The 16,407-nt window shown below is 38.3% G+C and overlaps 4 protein-coding genes across 4 annotated transcripts in view; 2 read left to right on the top strand and 2 right to left on the bottom strand.

Annotated features, from left to right (window-relative positions):
* The window catches only part of LOC115435836 (uncharacterized), a 1,131,008-nt gene that overhangs the window by 118,938 nt on the left and 995,663 nt on the right, over positions 1–16,407 (top strand). The gene's annotated exons all lie outside the window — the stretch shown is intronic.
* Positions 1–16,407, top strand: part of LOC115436291 (zinc finger protein 239-like) — an 887,505-nt gene that overhangs the window by 151,500 nt on the left and 719,598 nt on the right. The window lies entirely within an intron of this gene.
* On the bottom strand, positions 68–4,973 carry LOC115435841 (uncharacterized). Its single transcript, XM_030158453.1, has 7 exons — positions 4,925–4,973; positions 4,721–4,830; positions 2,861–3,133; positions 1,898–1,991; positions 1,748–1,815; positions 1,427–1,663; positions 68–88 (listed from the first exon to the last, which is right to left on the bottom strand). The coding sequence occupies exons 1-7, from the start codon at positions 4,971–4,973 to the stop codon at positions 68–70; spliced, it is 852 nt and encodes a 283-aa protein (XP_030014313.1).
* The window catches only part of LOC115436331 (zinc finger protein 658B-like), a 763,626-nt gene continuing 760,763 nt past the window's right edge, over positions 13,545–16,407 (bottom strand). Inside the window, exon 6 of the mRNA XM_030159176.1 lies at positions 13,545–15,513. Within this exon, the coding sequence (XP_030015036.1) occupies positions 14,748–15,513 (766 nt within the window). The 3' untranslated portion in view covers positions 13,545–14,747. The remainder of the gene's footprint in view (positions 15,514–16,407) is intronic.

Below are 16,407 nucleotides of genomic sequence, written 5' to 3'. Positions count from 1 at the left end.
CAGTGAAGACAGAAGTGACAGTACACCACAGCAGATGAAGGAGAATCCTGCTCCGGATTGTCAGTCATCAGCTGGACTTTTCGTGCATCTGAAGGGAAAATAGAAAAAATGGCAAAATAAAATTCACCGAACAGTTTTTACCTTACTGCAGAATTTAATTTTTAATTTTTATTTGTACTATTTCTTTAAACAACCTTAAAGAAATGTTTCACTTTCAACGAAAACCCTCTGTACTAGTAATGACAAATGCAGATTCAGACAGTTTGCATAAAATCAAACTAGTTTAAGCTTGTACACAAGACCACGATGGCAACCCTAACCCCAGGAGCCTTTTCATTCCCTAAATTTCTGGATCATGAAGAGCAAACACAGATGCACAAACAATATTAACTGTTGGCTTACTGTTGGAGACATGGGAAATGCAAAAAATTACTCATCAGCTTTGCACAAAAAATTCTCGTTATGACTGATCTGACCTCGCTTTAATGAAACAAGTCCAATCTGTGTATGCTTTGCCTGTGCTCACCTACCTGTCCCTGGGTTTAACTCTGGACCCCACCATCCAGTGACACCCTGTCACTCCTGGTTCTTCAGCCTTCTCGTGATCTCACAGGTGATGCACTGCTGTGGTTCCTTTGCTGTGTGAAGTACAGTTTGGACACAGTGAATATGGTAAATGGACTGTACAGATACAGCACTTTTCTAGTCTTATCGACCACTCAAAACCCTCTACAATACATGTCTGTCATTCACCGATTCACACATGGTCACATACTGATGGCGGGCGCTACCCGGCAGGGTGCCATCCGGCTCATCGAGGAGACCAAATAATTCCCACCAACAATATGTGGAGCAGGTACGAATCCTCTGGTCTTTAAAAGGTGCTTAGCCACACATAGAGTTCATCAAAATGTTCCAAAGAACGAATAACAGCACACTTTGTACAGAATACTAACAGACTTAGGCTCAGGTCTTCATTAAATGTAATATGCTGACATGTTTTGGCCAAAAGGCCTTCTTCAGTTAGATGATACTGTGTTACATGCTCTGAAGAAGGCCTTTTGGCCGAAACGCATCAGCATATTACATCTGACAAAGACCTGAATGCCCTCCTGTGTTTGACCACCAGAGGACGCCCATTGTCTCCTGACATGCAAGACTGCTTCCTGTCCCTCCCCCTGGCAACTGCTTAGCAACATGAATTAAATCAGTCCCTCCTGACTTTAAAAAATGGAATTTTAAAGAAAGAAGACATTTAATGCGGAGATGGGACTATTCCTCAGCTGTAGGTACCAAATTGGCCAGTTAAAAACGCCTACATTTCTAAGACAGACACTGAGACCTTCCACTATTATGGTAAAGATATTTATATGTCAACAATAAACAGTATCAAATACAAAATAAAATTCTACTTGAACATTCTTACCTTGGAGTCATGTCCAACAGACACCCCACCTTCATGTGATGGAGCAGGTGACTGGACAGCCTTTGGTGGAGGACAGATCGGAACCAAATCTGGAAACTCTGTCGAGGGTTTGGAAGGTGCTGCAGTGACCTCCCCAGGACAGGAGGTGGGCGCCCTGGTGTTCACCACCTCGTCCTTAACAGCCTTGCAGATCAAGTCAGCCAAGACTTGCACGCCCTCAGGTACACTGAGGTGGACCTGAAATGACAAAACACATAACACGTAATTACTCAAAACAAAGAACTAAAACATGCTCCAAAAACACAAACCCTCTTCACTTACACCATCCCTAACCCACAGTCCAAGGTTATCCATGGGAAACTTGTCAGCACAAGAGACGTACCGCAACCCTGTGAAAAATAGACATGATTTAAGAAAACAATACTCTTCCATACCAAAAACTTATACAATGCTAAATATAGTTTTTCATACCATTAGCTTCTGCCAGTCTTCTGTATTCTTGACGAAACTGGTTCTGCACAGCTTCAGAGACTGTGTGGCAAGTAGGGAAGTCGACCACACATGCCTAAAAAATAATTATAAGTAAAAATATTAAATATTGAAATAGGCATATACAGTTTTTCAGAAGTGTCAAGTAATGAAGTACAAATACTTCGTTAGAAATTTTGGTTATCTATACTTTACTGGAGTGATTATTTTTCAGCTGACTTTACTTCTACTCCTTACATTTTCATGCAGTTCTCTGTACTTTCTACTCCTTACATTTTAAAAATAGCCTCGTTACTCCCATTTCATTTTGGCTTGTTTTCATTCTAGCTTGTCATCGTTTATGTAAAAAAGAACTATCCAAATGGTGCCATCCAGATGGAGTGAATTTGATTGTGGTTGGATGAGAAGTATAAACATATACCATTCCGACACCCTATTGGTTTGTATGCGATCCATCACACCTGACTTTTTACACCATTCCAGTACTTATTTTCAACTATTCATCATATCTTCAGCTCCATTAAACACATGTTCATGCTCAGTAGGACACATATATGGTTCTTTAACACATTTGCATTGGACTCAAATGCGTTCATTTTCAATGGGCATATATGCGGCTGAAATAGGTAGACTAGTGTTATCGTCATTATGGCCTTTAGAAAAATGTTTTTAGGGGAGGTGGGGTAGTGCACTATAGGCCCCTGTGGCACCACCCAAGCTTTTGTCCTAATGGCATTTTTCCTCTTACATTTACTTTTATACTTTAAGTAGTTTCGAAACTAGTACTTTTTACACCTTCACTTGAGTAAAGAGCTTGAGTTGATACTTCAGCTTCTACAGAACTCTTTTTAAAACTTAATATCTATACTTCTATCTGAGGAATGAATGGGAATACTTCTGACACCTCTGCTCAGTTTTTCTTTGAATGTCAAAATATATACATACCTTCTTCCAGCGTCGGAGTACAGTTGACAGGAGGCGCTCGAAGTCTTGACCAGCTTGTGTCAGAGTCTTCTTGTCGGTGTCATTTCCAGTTGCGAGGACCACACACAATGACACCTGACGGTCGACATGGAGCTGCTGGACCTCCAGCTCCAGCTCATGTGCAGTGGCCCCAAGGGACGAAGAGAAACCAAACCCATACGGACCATGTGGCCTGATGACAACATCTCCCTCCACAAAGGACCTGAGATGTGAATCACCAACAACCAAGACCAACTAAAAAAAAAGAGACAGGCTTTTGTTAACTTTTGGGGCTTACCAAGCGCTAACAGATGGACAGCCTTACTACATTTGTGTTTGTCCTTTCATAACTATTTATGGTAGAAAGATGATTGATATCTCAATTTGCAGGGAACAATGAGCAGTTGTAGATGTGTGATGAACAAAATGTTTGAACCCAATTTTCTGGCTTAAAAATCGCAAAAAAAAAAAAAAAAACACTCAGTAACAGAAGGACAGAAAATGAATGTCTGTTTTTGACCACTTTATAAAACCTGCCTTAAAATACAGCTCCAATTTTCATAAAACTGTCAAATGTTTACTGTTGGTCCTCTAGGGGTTCTATTTTATAAAACAGTAAACAGTTTGTATTTTCTCAATATATTAGGGCATAAAGTAGCAAGAGTTTTGCTAAGTGTTTGGATAACAGATGGACAAGGGAGAAGAATTACAAGTTTTAATTATTCAGCATATTTATTAGTATATACAATACATATTATATATATATATATATATATATATATATATATATATATATATATATATATATATATATATATATATGTGTAGTCAAATACCTTAATAAACTAATGTAATACATTTGAACATATATTTATCTCAGTTTATTAGATATTTGTAACCACTGTAAAAAGAGCAGCAAAAGGTTTTTTAAATGGACCTTCCAACTGATCATAAGTATAATATAGGTCCAGTAGAAGAGGATCAGAGTCAGGCTTTGAATTGAACTGACGGATAAAGAATGAAAACAGATATTTATGCTGAATATAATGCCATCTAAGTATTTTTAAAACAAAAAATAAAACTTGTGATCGACACTAGAAGTGTTGTACTTTTAAAGTATATGAGTCTTGAAAAGGTGATTTTAAATAAATTTTTTGATCTAGCTCAGGGGTTCCTAATGTAGGGTACCTATACCCCCAGGGGTACTGGAAATTAAAAAAAAAAAAAAAAAAAACTTTAAATAAGTCATCATGTACGGAATACAAAATAAATAATGATAATTAATGCAGAATTATAAAACCCAATAAATATGTTCATATAATAGTTTTATTGTCAATCATCTTGTTGAAGCTTTGGTAATATTTGAACAACATTTATATTTTATATAATTAAAAATGAAGTTATTGGAATAGATAAGAAATTATTTTTTGTTGATGAAAGGTTCATTTATTAATGAATGACCAATTTATTTATTTTTCTTATCAAAGAAAGAGGGCTCTTTTCAGTTTATATTTTGTAAAGAATTTACTGTCAGTTTTTTAAATATATATTACAGTTAAATATATGTTGTTTGTTTACACAGTTTTGTAAATACAAACAAACACCTTTGGCACAGGAACAAATTTTGCCTTTTTTTTTTTTTTTCAATCAAAAATGCTGAAGTGAGAGTTGGGGGTACTTGGATAAAAAAGTATATTTCAGGGGTACTCCACTGTAAAAAGTTTGAGAACCACTGACCTAGATGTTAACCTTCCCTTGGCCAGCCCCTTTAAAATCTTACATAACATACTTCATTGTATATTTATGCTGAGCTGTGTAGGTACGTTTACACATGTCAGTCACCTCCTTATTGGTGGACTCCTGTGGAATGAAGACCTTGTGCTGTTTCCCACTGTGGCGTGACTTTCTCCAAGCAAACACTGGTGGACGTGTGCCGGACCCAATCAGAGCTTCTGTTTAAGGAGAAAATATAAACATGCTATTAATACTATTAATAAAATGCCTATTTATTCCAAAATGAATATATACATGGAAAAAACTACTTACGGTTTTTCTGTCGTGTCCCTCCAGGGTAAGAAGCCAAATACACAGCCATGCGGCGCTTTGCAGCAGCAGACCTCTTTTTGAAAGGCATCTAAAAAGAAATAATACCTTCAATGAAAATGTTCAAAGGCCTTTTTAAAGGATTTAGGACATAAAGGAACATACACTGTGACAGAAATAACCTTCTTGGTAGTTCGTCTTAGTTCAGCTGGACTGGTTTAGCTCTTTTGAAAATGTTTTCCGACAGACCAAATGCTAAACCAGTCCAACTGAACCAAGAAGAACTACTACACAGACATAAATAACACTTGTGCACTTAAAAAATGGTGCACAAGGGTTAAACTGTTCATCTAATTATAGGACTGGTCCACTTTTAATTCATGTTCCATATAATCACCTCTCAAAAACTATAATCCAAAACAATCTACTTACCCTGGCTAGAAGAACAGGAAGTTGAAGCTTCAAAAGTTGTCTTCTCCAAAGAATGAACTCCAATGAAAACCTACCAAACCTTAGAGACAATATTCTCCCTCACAGTTTACAGTAGGAGCCTTCTGAATGATCAATGACCAAACTAAAACAAGTGAGCTGGTTCAGACTTTACCTCCTGTGTGCAGATGTTCCCACCCACTTAATGGTGACAGGCGTGTCCTGCATTGGTAATTTGCAGAACAACAGCGGCCGTACAATAGCGATCAAGTCAATCACTGCTCAGCAGGTTTCACATTGGTGTCGCCTCATATGCAAATAGCTCATCAGTCTGTGACAATGTATGTGTTTGAGAAGGCAATCACAGTTTTACAAAGGAACAACAATGAAATAAAGAACAGGCCAAATTCCTTTTTCAAATCAGCTTTTTAACATGATGTTACACTATCCCTTTTTTTGCACAAGAGGATTAGGACCACTGGGGAAAAGAAAGGTCCAATAATGTTTTTTATTATTATTTTGAGGCAAGGCAAGACAAGGCAAGTTTATTTGTATAGCACATTTCAGCAACAAGGCAATTCAAGGTGCTTCACACAGGACACTGAAATAAAAGAAACAAAAAGAAACACATTTAAAACATTATAAAAGAAACATGTAAAAAGGTGATTAAAAACAGCGAGTAATAAAACAACACATAAAATCGAAAACAATAAAATAGAATAAAATAAAAATAAAAACACACATATCAAAGTAAGAGTTGCAGTGCAGAGTTTCAAAGAGAATATAAAATTTAAAAAGTCAAAAGCCTTTTAGTCAAAGGCAGCAGTGAACAGGTGAGTCTGGAACCTGGACTTAAAAGAACTCAGACTCTCAGCAGACCTGATATTTTCTGGTAGTTTGTTCCAGATATACGGAGCATAGAAACTGAACACTGATTCTCCATGTTTAGTTCTGACTTTGGGAAGACCTGCAGACAGACACAGAGCAGACCTGCACCAGATGACCTGAGTGGTCTGGATGGTTCATACTGGACTAGAAGGTCTCTGATGTATTTTGGGCCTAAACCATTCAGTGCTTTATATGCTAGTAAGAGAATTTTAAAGTCTATTCTCTGAGAGACAGGGAGCCAGTGTAGAGACCTCAGAACTGGGCTGATGTGGTCCACTCTCTTGGTCTTAGTGAGGACTCGAGCAGCAGCATTCTGGATCAGCTGCAGTCGTCGGATAGACTTTTAGGCAGACCACAGAAGATACTGTTACAGTAGTCAACTCAACTAAAGATAAATGCATGGACAAGTTTTTCAAGGTCCTGCTGCGACATCAGTCCTTTAATCCTAGAAATGTTCTTGAGGTGATAGTAAGCTGACTTTGTAATTGTTTGTATTTGGTTTTTAAAATTCAGGTCTGAATCCATGACAACACCCAAATTCCTGGCCTGGTCTGAGGTTTTTAACTGAAGTGACTGGAGCTGCATGCTGATTTTAAGACGCTCCTCCTTGGGTCCAAAAACGACCACCTCAGTTTTTTCTCTGTTTAACTGAAGAAAGTTATGGCCCATCCATTCAGATATTGAGAGAAAAGTCAGAATTCCAAGAAAAAAGTCAGAATTCTGAGATTAAGGTCATAATTCTGACTTTCTTCCTCAGAATTCTGATTTTTTCTGACATTCAGGGACAGTGTCACTTTGACTTTTCGGCATGCAGAAGGAGTACAGCAGGTTGACATAATGACAGATGAAGCATCTGAGGGGTTCTGGCAGAAGTCTGTTTCACTATTAGATGAGCTAATGGGAGTTCAGCTTGTTGTGATTGTTCCAATCAATCAACCAACCAAAACAGAGGAGACTTGGGGGAAGGAAGCACTAAGTGTCTAACAGTTCTTGGTTGGATCGTCATTACTGTGGACTGAAGGCCCTGTGTTCTTCATCACGGGAAGATAAGTTTATTTTCCAGTGGAATAATAGTGTGGAATAAACTAGTGTGGAAGTGCTCAGTAAACAGGAAAAGTTATTGTAGATTTTCATGTGTGTATCCATTTTCTTTACTCAGTAGCATGTATACTAATGCTGACAACTGAAGGACAGCTCTGTCTGATCATTAGCATTAGCATTAGCTAGCACCAACCTGAGGTAGGTTCATCAATTCTTAAATTTGTCTCAGGGCAGCTACTTATAAAAAGCGGGTTCGGATAATGAATGAATGTCTCAGGGCATTTGATACAGTCAAATTAATTCGATAGCCCACATTTTACCCACAGAATCACTACATTTATGTGTCTTTGTTTAATGTAATTATAGAAGTAGGTTGAAAATAGCAAGTTATTGACTATATTCATAAATGTTGTTAATGTATTCATTTTTCATTAAAAACCACAAAGTCTAGAAAGGTTTAGATTTTACCCACAATATAATTTCATTGTACTCGTCGTACTATTTTAGTATATTGAATGAATTTTAATATACATTTGCAGGCAGACCCTGGGACAGCTGTTGGCTGCTGTGGAGGCCGATTGAACAACCTGTGACCTGGACACTGATGGCGTAAGTCTGCAGACCTGAAGGAACCTTTGACCTTATCCACACTTACATTGCATTGCAAGAAAATTGAACTGATCAAAGGCCGGAGACAGTTTTCTAAAAAATAAACAATGTGATTTTTATTTTGATTATTATTTTGTTTTCATGTTATAAGCAAATCATGTGATCTGGACTGGACACCTGACTCGTCCTCAGTAGATCTTTTAAAAAAACATAACTCTCAGACAGTTAAATGGCTTTGAATTTACTGCAGATTCAATGATATTCACATTCTGCATCTCTGCATACACATTCAACTCGTTCTTGGTATAACTGCTCATAAACATGTGAGTCAGCTCATCCTTACTGTAAAATAAACAGGGGAACCTCTGAGTAAGGCTGTAAAAATCACGTTTCTACAAAGTCTCCTCCAAAACATCACACTGCTACAAAAAAGAGAACATATATGAGCCTGGTCAAGGGGAGGGATGTGGTGAAAAAAAATTAAATTGTCCCTCAATACCCTATTATGACTCTTTTTTTCAGCAGTTTTTTTCTAGTTTTTGGATCTGTTTTTGGTTTAGAAAAATTCCTGTTGGGAAAAAAAAAAAAGTCATATAAAGATGGGCAGATCTGCTCAGTGAAAGCACATCTGGGAATTGCAATTTTCAAATTTTTAGGAAATATTGTAAAAATTTGATAAATGTAATATATGAAGTTCTTTTTTCTATATTTTACTTTTTATTATGTATAGCCAATAGGGATTGGAAAATTATCCGATACACCGACAGACGCGTGCACAATCCAAGTGCAGTGGTAGAGAAGCTGCAAGTGAATGAAAAGTTTGGAATGATGTTGCGATGCATCAGTTATTGAATGTTTGTATCGATTAAATTTGATCCATTCAATAGAATATATTTGTACTTGAATTGAAAAGTGTTACTCTCTATTTGGGTAAATTTTTATCTTTTCTTCAGACCCACGTTAACATAGACCGCAGATTGGCGGCTGGGTAGACTGTACACTAACAGTCTGAGCTCTGTGGATGGACTGTGGCACAAGTGCAACCGATGAATACTGTAATGTGTGTATGTGAATCTGACAGACATAGGAGGTGACGACATGAGGTTTATGAACGTGTACTTTTTACTTGATCAACTGTACTGAAAACTGCCGTACATACCGGAGATACTTCCTTAAACAGTGTCATGCATATCTAACAGCATATCCCAGAATACCTTGCGCAGGTGTCTCTTAAAGTGACAGAACCTTTTTCTGTTTTACCTACATTACAAATACATTACATTAAAAATGGATTCAGTGAGGGAGCAGGAAGTTGAGTGTTAGAAACATGCAGAGAAACAACTTTGAAAACAAAGTCCAAACTTTTTCACTGACTGTATGTGAGACGTGTTCTGAAATGACACAAAAGCCACTTTGTGAAAAGTCATGGTCTTATTTGATAAATAAATAATCAAGCTCATTGAATTGTACTGCATTTTTTTTTTTACCAGAATGAATGTGTTGAATCAGAATGTGCTTAATCGTTCTGTGTTGTGATTTAGATGTGAATCACATCACATCGCCTCCTTATCACATCATAGTGAGGGGTCGAGGGGGGTGGGAAACTCCCCTGTGGGGGGTGTAGATAGGTGTGTGAGGGGCAGAGGTGATGGTGGTATCAGCAGGGGGGAGGCATCGTTCTGGAGGGGTGAGTGGAGCTGAAGTGTCGACGGTCACAGTGGGGTGGGGGGGCTACCATTCTGGATTGGTGTGAGGAGGGACATGAATGGGTGGGGGCCGGAGTGGGGACAGAGTCAAACCTGTTGAAATGCAAATTCAGCTCCTTGAAAGGTTGAATCTGAAGTAACTGGACTTGGTTCTTGGTCTGAAAGTGTTTCCCCTCTCATCCAAGAGGCTTCTTCAGTTCTCAGAATGTTGGTGCAGGAGCCGGTTACTGATCCTCTCCAGATGGACATTACCTTGAGAGCTCACATGAGTCCTGTTGTGAGTCGTGGGGGGTCACCGACACCTCTGGGCCTTTGTATGTATGAGCCATACGTGGAGGGGGAGTCTGAGAGGATCCGAAGGATTTTCTCCAAACACAACATCCCTGTGCATTTCAAGCCCAGGAACACTGACAGAGACTGGACCACCCAAAGGACAAAACACAGGAATGCATGAAGCTGATCCATGTGGTTTATGCAGTTGAATGTAGTGATCTGTTAAAGGAGAAACTAAACAGCTGTTCCACAAACGCACGGTCTAACATTTACCTTCACCTCAAGAACCAAGGACACACACTGGAGGATGAGAACGTCCACATCCTGGAGAGGGAAGACGGATGGTTTGGGAGAGGACTGAAAGAACCCATCTGTGTGCAAATGGAACGGCCTTCTCTCAACAGGGGGGTCTACACCACCACCCGTCTCCTACTAATGCAGTCCGAACATCTGTGCCACGCAAGTTTCACCATCGTCCAGATAATGACCTACATAATGGCTCATTAAATGTACAAAGGCCTGGAGGTGTCGCTGACCCTCACCACTGATTGGTTTTATTGTATTTTGTAATTTTATTTATTTTATTTCATTTAGATTTTGTTTTTCATTTCCCACAAAATGAGATCCATAATAACTAATCCTAGTCATCCATAGTAACTAATAGTTTTAAACACTGGTATTCTTTTTTCTATAAATGTATTTTATTTCTGCTTCCATCATATTTGCTGGTCTACATCTGTTGGAAAGACTTCAATAACTAGAAGCACTCGTAGAGCACAGACCTCCACCAAGGCAGATTAGTGGGCCCCCGTGGCCCCCCCACCCCCCACCCCTGATCACCACCAAAATTTAATCATTTGTTCCTTGTGCCAATATCAACATTTCCTAAAATTTTCATCCAAATCCGTCGGTAACTTTTTGAATTATCTTGCACATGGACAGACAGACAGACAGACAAACCAACGCAGACAAACACATAACCTCCTTGGCAGAGGTAATTACATTCTCTGGTCCCAGGATCTGTTATCTCTACGAGTTCCAAAAGTCTCAGCTGAACTGGAATAGAAAGCTTTCAAATTTTCTGCTCCCACTTTCTGGAACAATCTACAGAAGGAGATAAAACTAAAGGAACTGGTCTGTTTTCAAACATTCAAAGTCATTTTAAATGAATGGGAAAAGGATAAATCTGGTATAGATGTTTTTCTAATCGATTGAATTGGGGTTTGCTTTGAGATGCTTTTAAGGAACATTGTTGTTATACTTTTAGTTCCTTCTCAGATAATGGTGATGCTTTATATGTATGTTCTTATTTAGTGTTTTATGTATGATTTTAGTTCTGACTTTTATTGTATTTTATGTACAGTATATTGACATTTGAATATAGCGTTAACTTTGTACATTTAAATGGTTTCTATCAGCTTTAAATGCCGTCTAGTATTTAGCTAACTTTCCGTTTTTCCACTCTAACCAAGGATGCCTGTTTTTAAATTCACAGCCCAGTCCAGTTCTCATCTACAATGCACACACACGCACGCACGCACACACACACACACACACACACCCAAACCACTAGTTGCTAGTTTTAGATATAATTCAATGTGCCAATCACCTGCTGTTCCAATAGCGGTTACTGTAGGCCGTAGCATCAGCAGGCTCCTCCCCTTCCCTACCATCAGGTAAAGCTGCTGTGTATGGCCTTAGATTGGATTCTTTAGTAAAGAGAGCGCAGATACAGGAAACAAACGTGGAAAACGCTGTTAGACCAGTTCAAGTAGTTGACTCGTGCCCTCCATACACATTCAGTGATTCCTTATCAGTTAACGTCGGTTCTACGTCACGCCTGACAGAAGCCCCTATGGTCCAAAAGTGTCCGCTTCGTAGGCAAATTTATGAACAGGAAAGTGAAAGTATGTCATAAACCATGCTGACATGTATCTTTGCACAATTTTCAGTGGTTATACAGAAATTTGGAACCTATTCTAGTGGGTATACAGTGTACACCTGCGTATCACGTAGACTACACCACTGGTGTTACCTTTTTTCATTCGATGCTTTGCTTAAATTCCTGACTGTGTCTACTCACAAAGTTGCCACAACCTCTAGAGATAAAGGTTTGTGTGTTATTTATCAATTATTTCATTTTATTGGGTGTATAGTTATTCTTGATTGTGTGCTTCTATTATATTTCTGTTTCTTACTATACTTACTGCTGCTGCAAAAAAGCAATTTCCCAATTTGGGATTAACCCATAAAGACCCACTGATACTTTTGTGTCAGTTCCCAAATAGATTTTTTCCTATTTATAAACTTTCTTAAGTGATTTATCACCATTTATTGTAATATTATCCTCTTAATTTGAATTTTTTTCAGTGTAAATCATGTATTTTCCTATATTTAATTCACTGATCATGCAGATGTACATTTAAGCTCAGAGTAAATTCAAAGGTTATTATATCAAATTAAAAAAAAATTTGGGGAAAAGTTATGTTTTCAGCAAAAATATCACTGATTAAACATAAACCCAGTGTGTCCATCCACTGTCATTTATTCAACTCCATGGGTTTTACTGGTGAATCAATACTGTAGAAGATGATGGTGTTTCCACGGTAACTACGGAGCCTCTGAACGTCCAAATGGGTCATATCTGATGACCATGAAAAGATGAAAAACTGCATTTTACACCAATTATTGACATGTATTAAGATTAGTGGATCAGTAAGGGTTTAACATTTTAGATCAGTAGATGGTTTTGGTCGATGGTGTGTGTTTGGGTTTTTATGGTTTAATAAAGTATTTATCCAGTCTAATATAATGTCTAATTGGGATTATTTAAAATGGTAATAATTAGGCTGATCATTATGGTCTTATTCAGTGTAGATTATGAGGAGTCCTTTGAGGAAACCCAAGAGGATGTCCCAGCCTGCACTTCCTAAACCACCTCCTCACCTGCACCTGAATTATCAACAAAGGAAGGTCCTCCAGTTGTGGCTGATGATCCTGCACTGTGGCCAAACCTGACTGATGACAGCACTAGGTGTCCACTTGTAAAAAACAGAACAGTTCAAATCACAGACTTGGATTTTCCTCAAAATTCACAAATGCCCCCAAGGAGATTCACAGAAGACAATTATGTGATGATAACCATGAAAAATGGGGAAAAAATCAAGAGGTCATGCCTGAGTCTCTGCCTCCTGGAGAGCAGGAGTCTGACGAATTCCAGCATTATTTCAATTTTGACATTATTTGAATTTCAGCATTATTTGAATTACTGAGTCTATGCTTTAATAAGACTTAAAGAATTCTCAGTGATGCACATGATAACATGTTAAGCACGTAGCACAATAATCACAACAAACTACAATAATATTAGTTCATGGATTACTGCCCCAGATACCTTTATATTTTAACACCAGGTAACTATCTTCACTGTGCCCTGGGCTTAACTCTACGTGCCTGAAAAGTGCATGACTGCCAGTGTTCTCTATCCTGCTCAGATACTGCGTTAAAACTGAGGTCCGGCCAGAGGCCGGGCTTCCAAGCGATGGGGGTTAACTAATATGGTAAAGAAACTTACCATTTAAAGCTGCCGATGGAAACACACAATAGGAGAATGAAGGAAAAATCCACCAATAGGCAAGGCTGAAGTTTAAAAAAGGTAAACCCAGAATGTGGTTTATTGAAAACAGCAATGATTCACAAAAATCCAAAAACTGTGAGTTGTCAGAGAAGGCAGTTTACCACTAGTATCCCATCAAACACACTATTCGTCTAACATATAAAATCTTCTCCATTACATTTTATAGTCTTTAGTGGCTCTTTGAAGACTCCAATGTTTAGTGACTCCCATATTCAGTTACATAAGTTCAACAAACACATATGATTGGTTAACAATTGCTGGGTAAAATGCGTCAGTACACATGTCAATCAAAACACATCAGTATAAACATCAATCACTCTGAGCACACACCCATTTGAAAGTTCACTTTAAGTTTAACAAGTGCATTGGACATCTGCAAAATCTGCAAAATAGCACTTATGCATTTGACAGTTTGATCAAGGGTCACGCCTTGGTTTGACATTTGCACAGGGAGTTCAGCTTAGATAGCATAGCTTCACCACAAAGAGCTTCAAGAGTTACGCCTTGGTCGAACATCTGCGCAGGGAGGCCAGCATTTCTTGACCACAGTAAGTTTCCAAGTTCATAATTCAGATTACACTATGCTCACCTTAACCACAAAACATTTCCACGTTGCAAAAAAGGCACATTGTGCTGAACCTGACCTTTTCATCACTGTTCAGCACAAAGGTGAAAATACACAAAGTATAAATCAGAATACAGCTCAGATTTACAAATCAAAAACACTCATCAAGCAAAGAACTTATAACATTTCATTTCTTTTGTTTTTTCCCATAAATTTTCACTTTGTTTTTTTATATTGAGGTAAGCAGTGTTACAATAGCATTAAGAAAAGTACAGAGCCTTTTTGCATGACCTAGACCAAGATTCAAAGTCACACTTTATCTGCCATTTAGCATAAGATACGTCTCACAGACACATCAAATAAGGACAAAGTCATATTTCACTGATATAAACGTGACTAACTGAACCCGTACTGATGACATACCAAATTACTAGTAAAGTAAGTAATAAAGTAGGATATTTTGAAGCAACCAATAATTGATTTATTCCACTTGAAACCCTTAAAATTGCAGGATAGTGTAAATGATTTAGAAAGTAAAAAATAAGATTGTTCCAAATAGCACTCAAGATTTCTTTCCATTAACAGAGTAATTATAATTTCAGAGGTTTTTATATTTGTGAATGAACTAAAGTGAGGACAGATGTGAAGTGTAGATGGATTTGGGTTGTGGGTGTGAAATTATGGGATGGACTTGGGTCTTTCTCCAGTGTGGGTCTGTTGGTGGATTTTTAGGTGATTAGCTTTGGTGAAAGACTTCCCAGACTGGTCACAGACATATAGTTTTTCTCCAGTGTGGATGCGTTGGTGTTTTTTTAGGTGACTTACTGTGATGAAAGCATACCCACACTGGTCACAGTTATATGGTTTTTCTCCAGTGTGAATGTGTTGGTGAAGTTTAAGCCCTGTCATTTGGGTGAAACTCTTTCCGCATTGGTCACATTCATATGGTTTTTCTCCAGTGTGGATGCGTCGATGTTTTTTTAGGTGACTTACTGTGGTGAAAGCATTCCCACACTGGTCACACTCATATGGTTTTTCTCCAGTGTGGATGCGATGGTGGGTTTTTAGGTAACTTAGTGTGGTGAAAGCATTTCCACACTGGTCACACTCATATGGTTTTTCTCCAGTGTGGATGCGATGGTGGGTTTTTAGGTAACTTAGTGTGGTGAAAGCATTTCCACACTGGTCACACTCATATGGTCTTTCTCCAGAGTGGATCCGTTGGTGATCTTTAAGCATATTTCTTTGGGTGAAACTCTTTCCACATTGGTCACACTCATATGGTTTTTCTCCAGTGTGGATGCGATGGTGGATTTTTAGGTAACTTACTGTGGTGAAAGCATTTCCACATTGGTCACACTCATATGGTCTTTCTCCAGTGTGGATGTGTTGGTGTCTTTTTAGGTGACTTGTTTTGGTGAAAGTCTTTCCACACTGGTCACAGGTGGGTCTTCCATCCATGTTTCCTGGAATCAGGTGATCTTTGTCCAGACACAGCTTTTAGGTTTCACTTTAAATCCACCTTTGTCTTCTCTCTACATCAAAACACAAGGAAACAGAAGAGGTGGTCACTGAAATGCAATGGAATGGAACACAACAAACACATCCCTTTCAAACCAGATTAAGCAGACAGACAAAATTAACTAGTTAGATAATTAATAGGACATTTTCAAACATTCTTCTTATTCTACATGTGAAAACTGATGCAGATTTGACAGTGTACAAATGAGTTCAAACTATTTAATTGTTTCATAAAAAAAAACAAAAAAAACCTCAGAACTCATAGATCCAACACGATCATATGATGTTACCTAAGGTCACCAACTTGGAACGTATAAAATCATGTACTTGTTAAGGTTTTCTGGGGAAATTTAAGTTGGACATGTTCAATCTGCACATCAAAACACTAAAATATGTAATTTATTGTAACCAATAGGTGGCACTATTGCCGTGTTTCCAGTACGTGGTACCGGCTCGACTCGACTCTGCCTTTTTGCATTTCCATTATGAAAAAGGACCTGGAATCTGGTACCCGGTACTAGTTTTTTGGTATCACCTCCACCAAGGTTCCAAGACTGGGGACCAGATACTAAAACATGACATGTAAACACTGCAGACCACTGATTGGTCAGACAGTTTTCTCTGTGACCCGCCGTCTTACAAAGAACAGATGCAGAAGTTTACAGTAAATATAGCGGTAGGTTAATCCACATGATGACAGCCCGCAAAACTTCATCATTAAGTCAGGAGATTCAGTCTTTGGTGGCCGATGAAAAAAATTCAGCATGAGTTTGATGGGACAACACACAACGAGCAAGTTTATCAGCGACTCTCTGAG

This window comes from Sphaeramia orbicularis, chromosome 16, assembly GCF_902148855.1.
Source record: "Sphaeramia orbicularis chromosome 16, fSphaOr1.1, whole genome shotgun sequence".
NCBI lineage: Eukaryota > Metazoa > Chordata > Actinopteri > Kurtiformes > Apogonidae > Sphaeramia > Sphaeramia orbicularis.
Note: the sequence above shows the minus strand (reverse complement) of the source record. Positions and strands in the feature narration are given on the sequence as shown.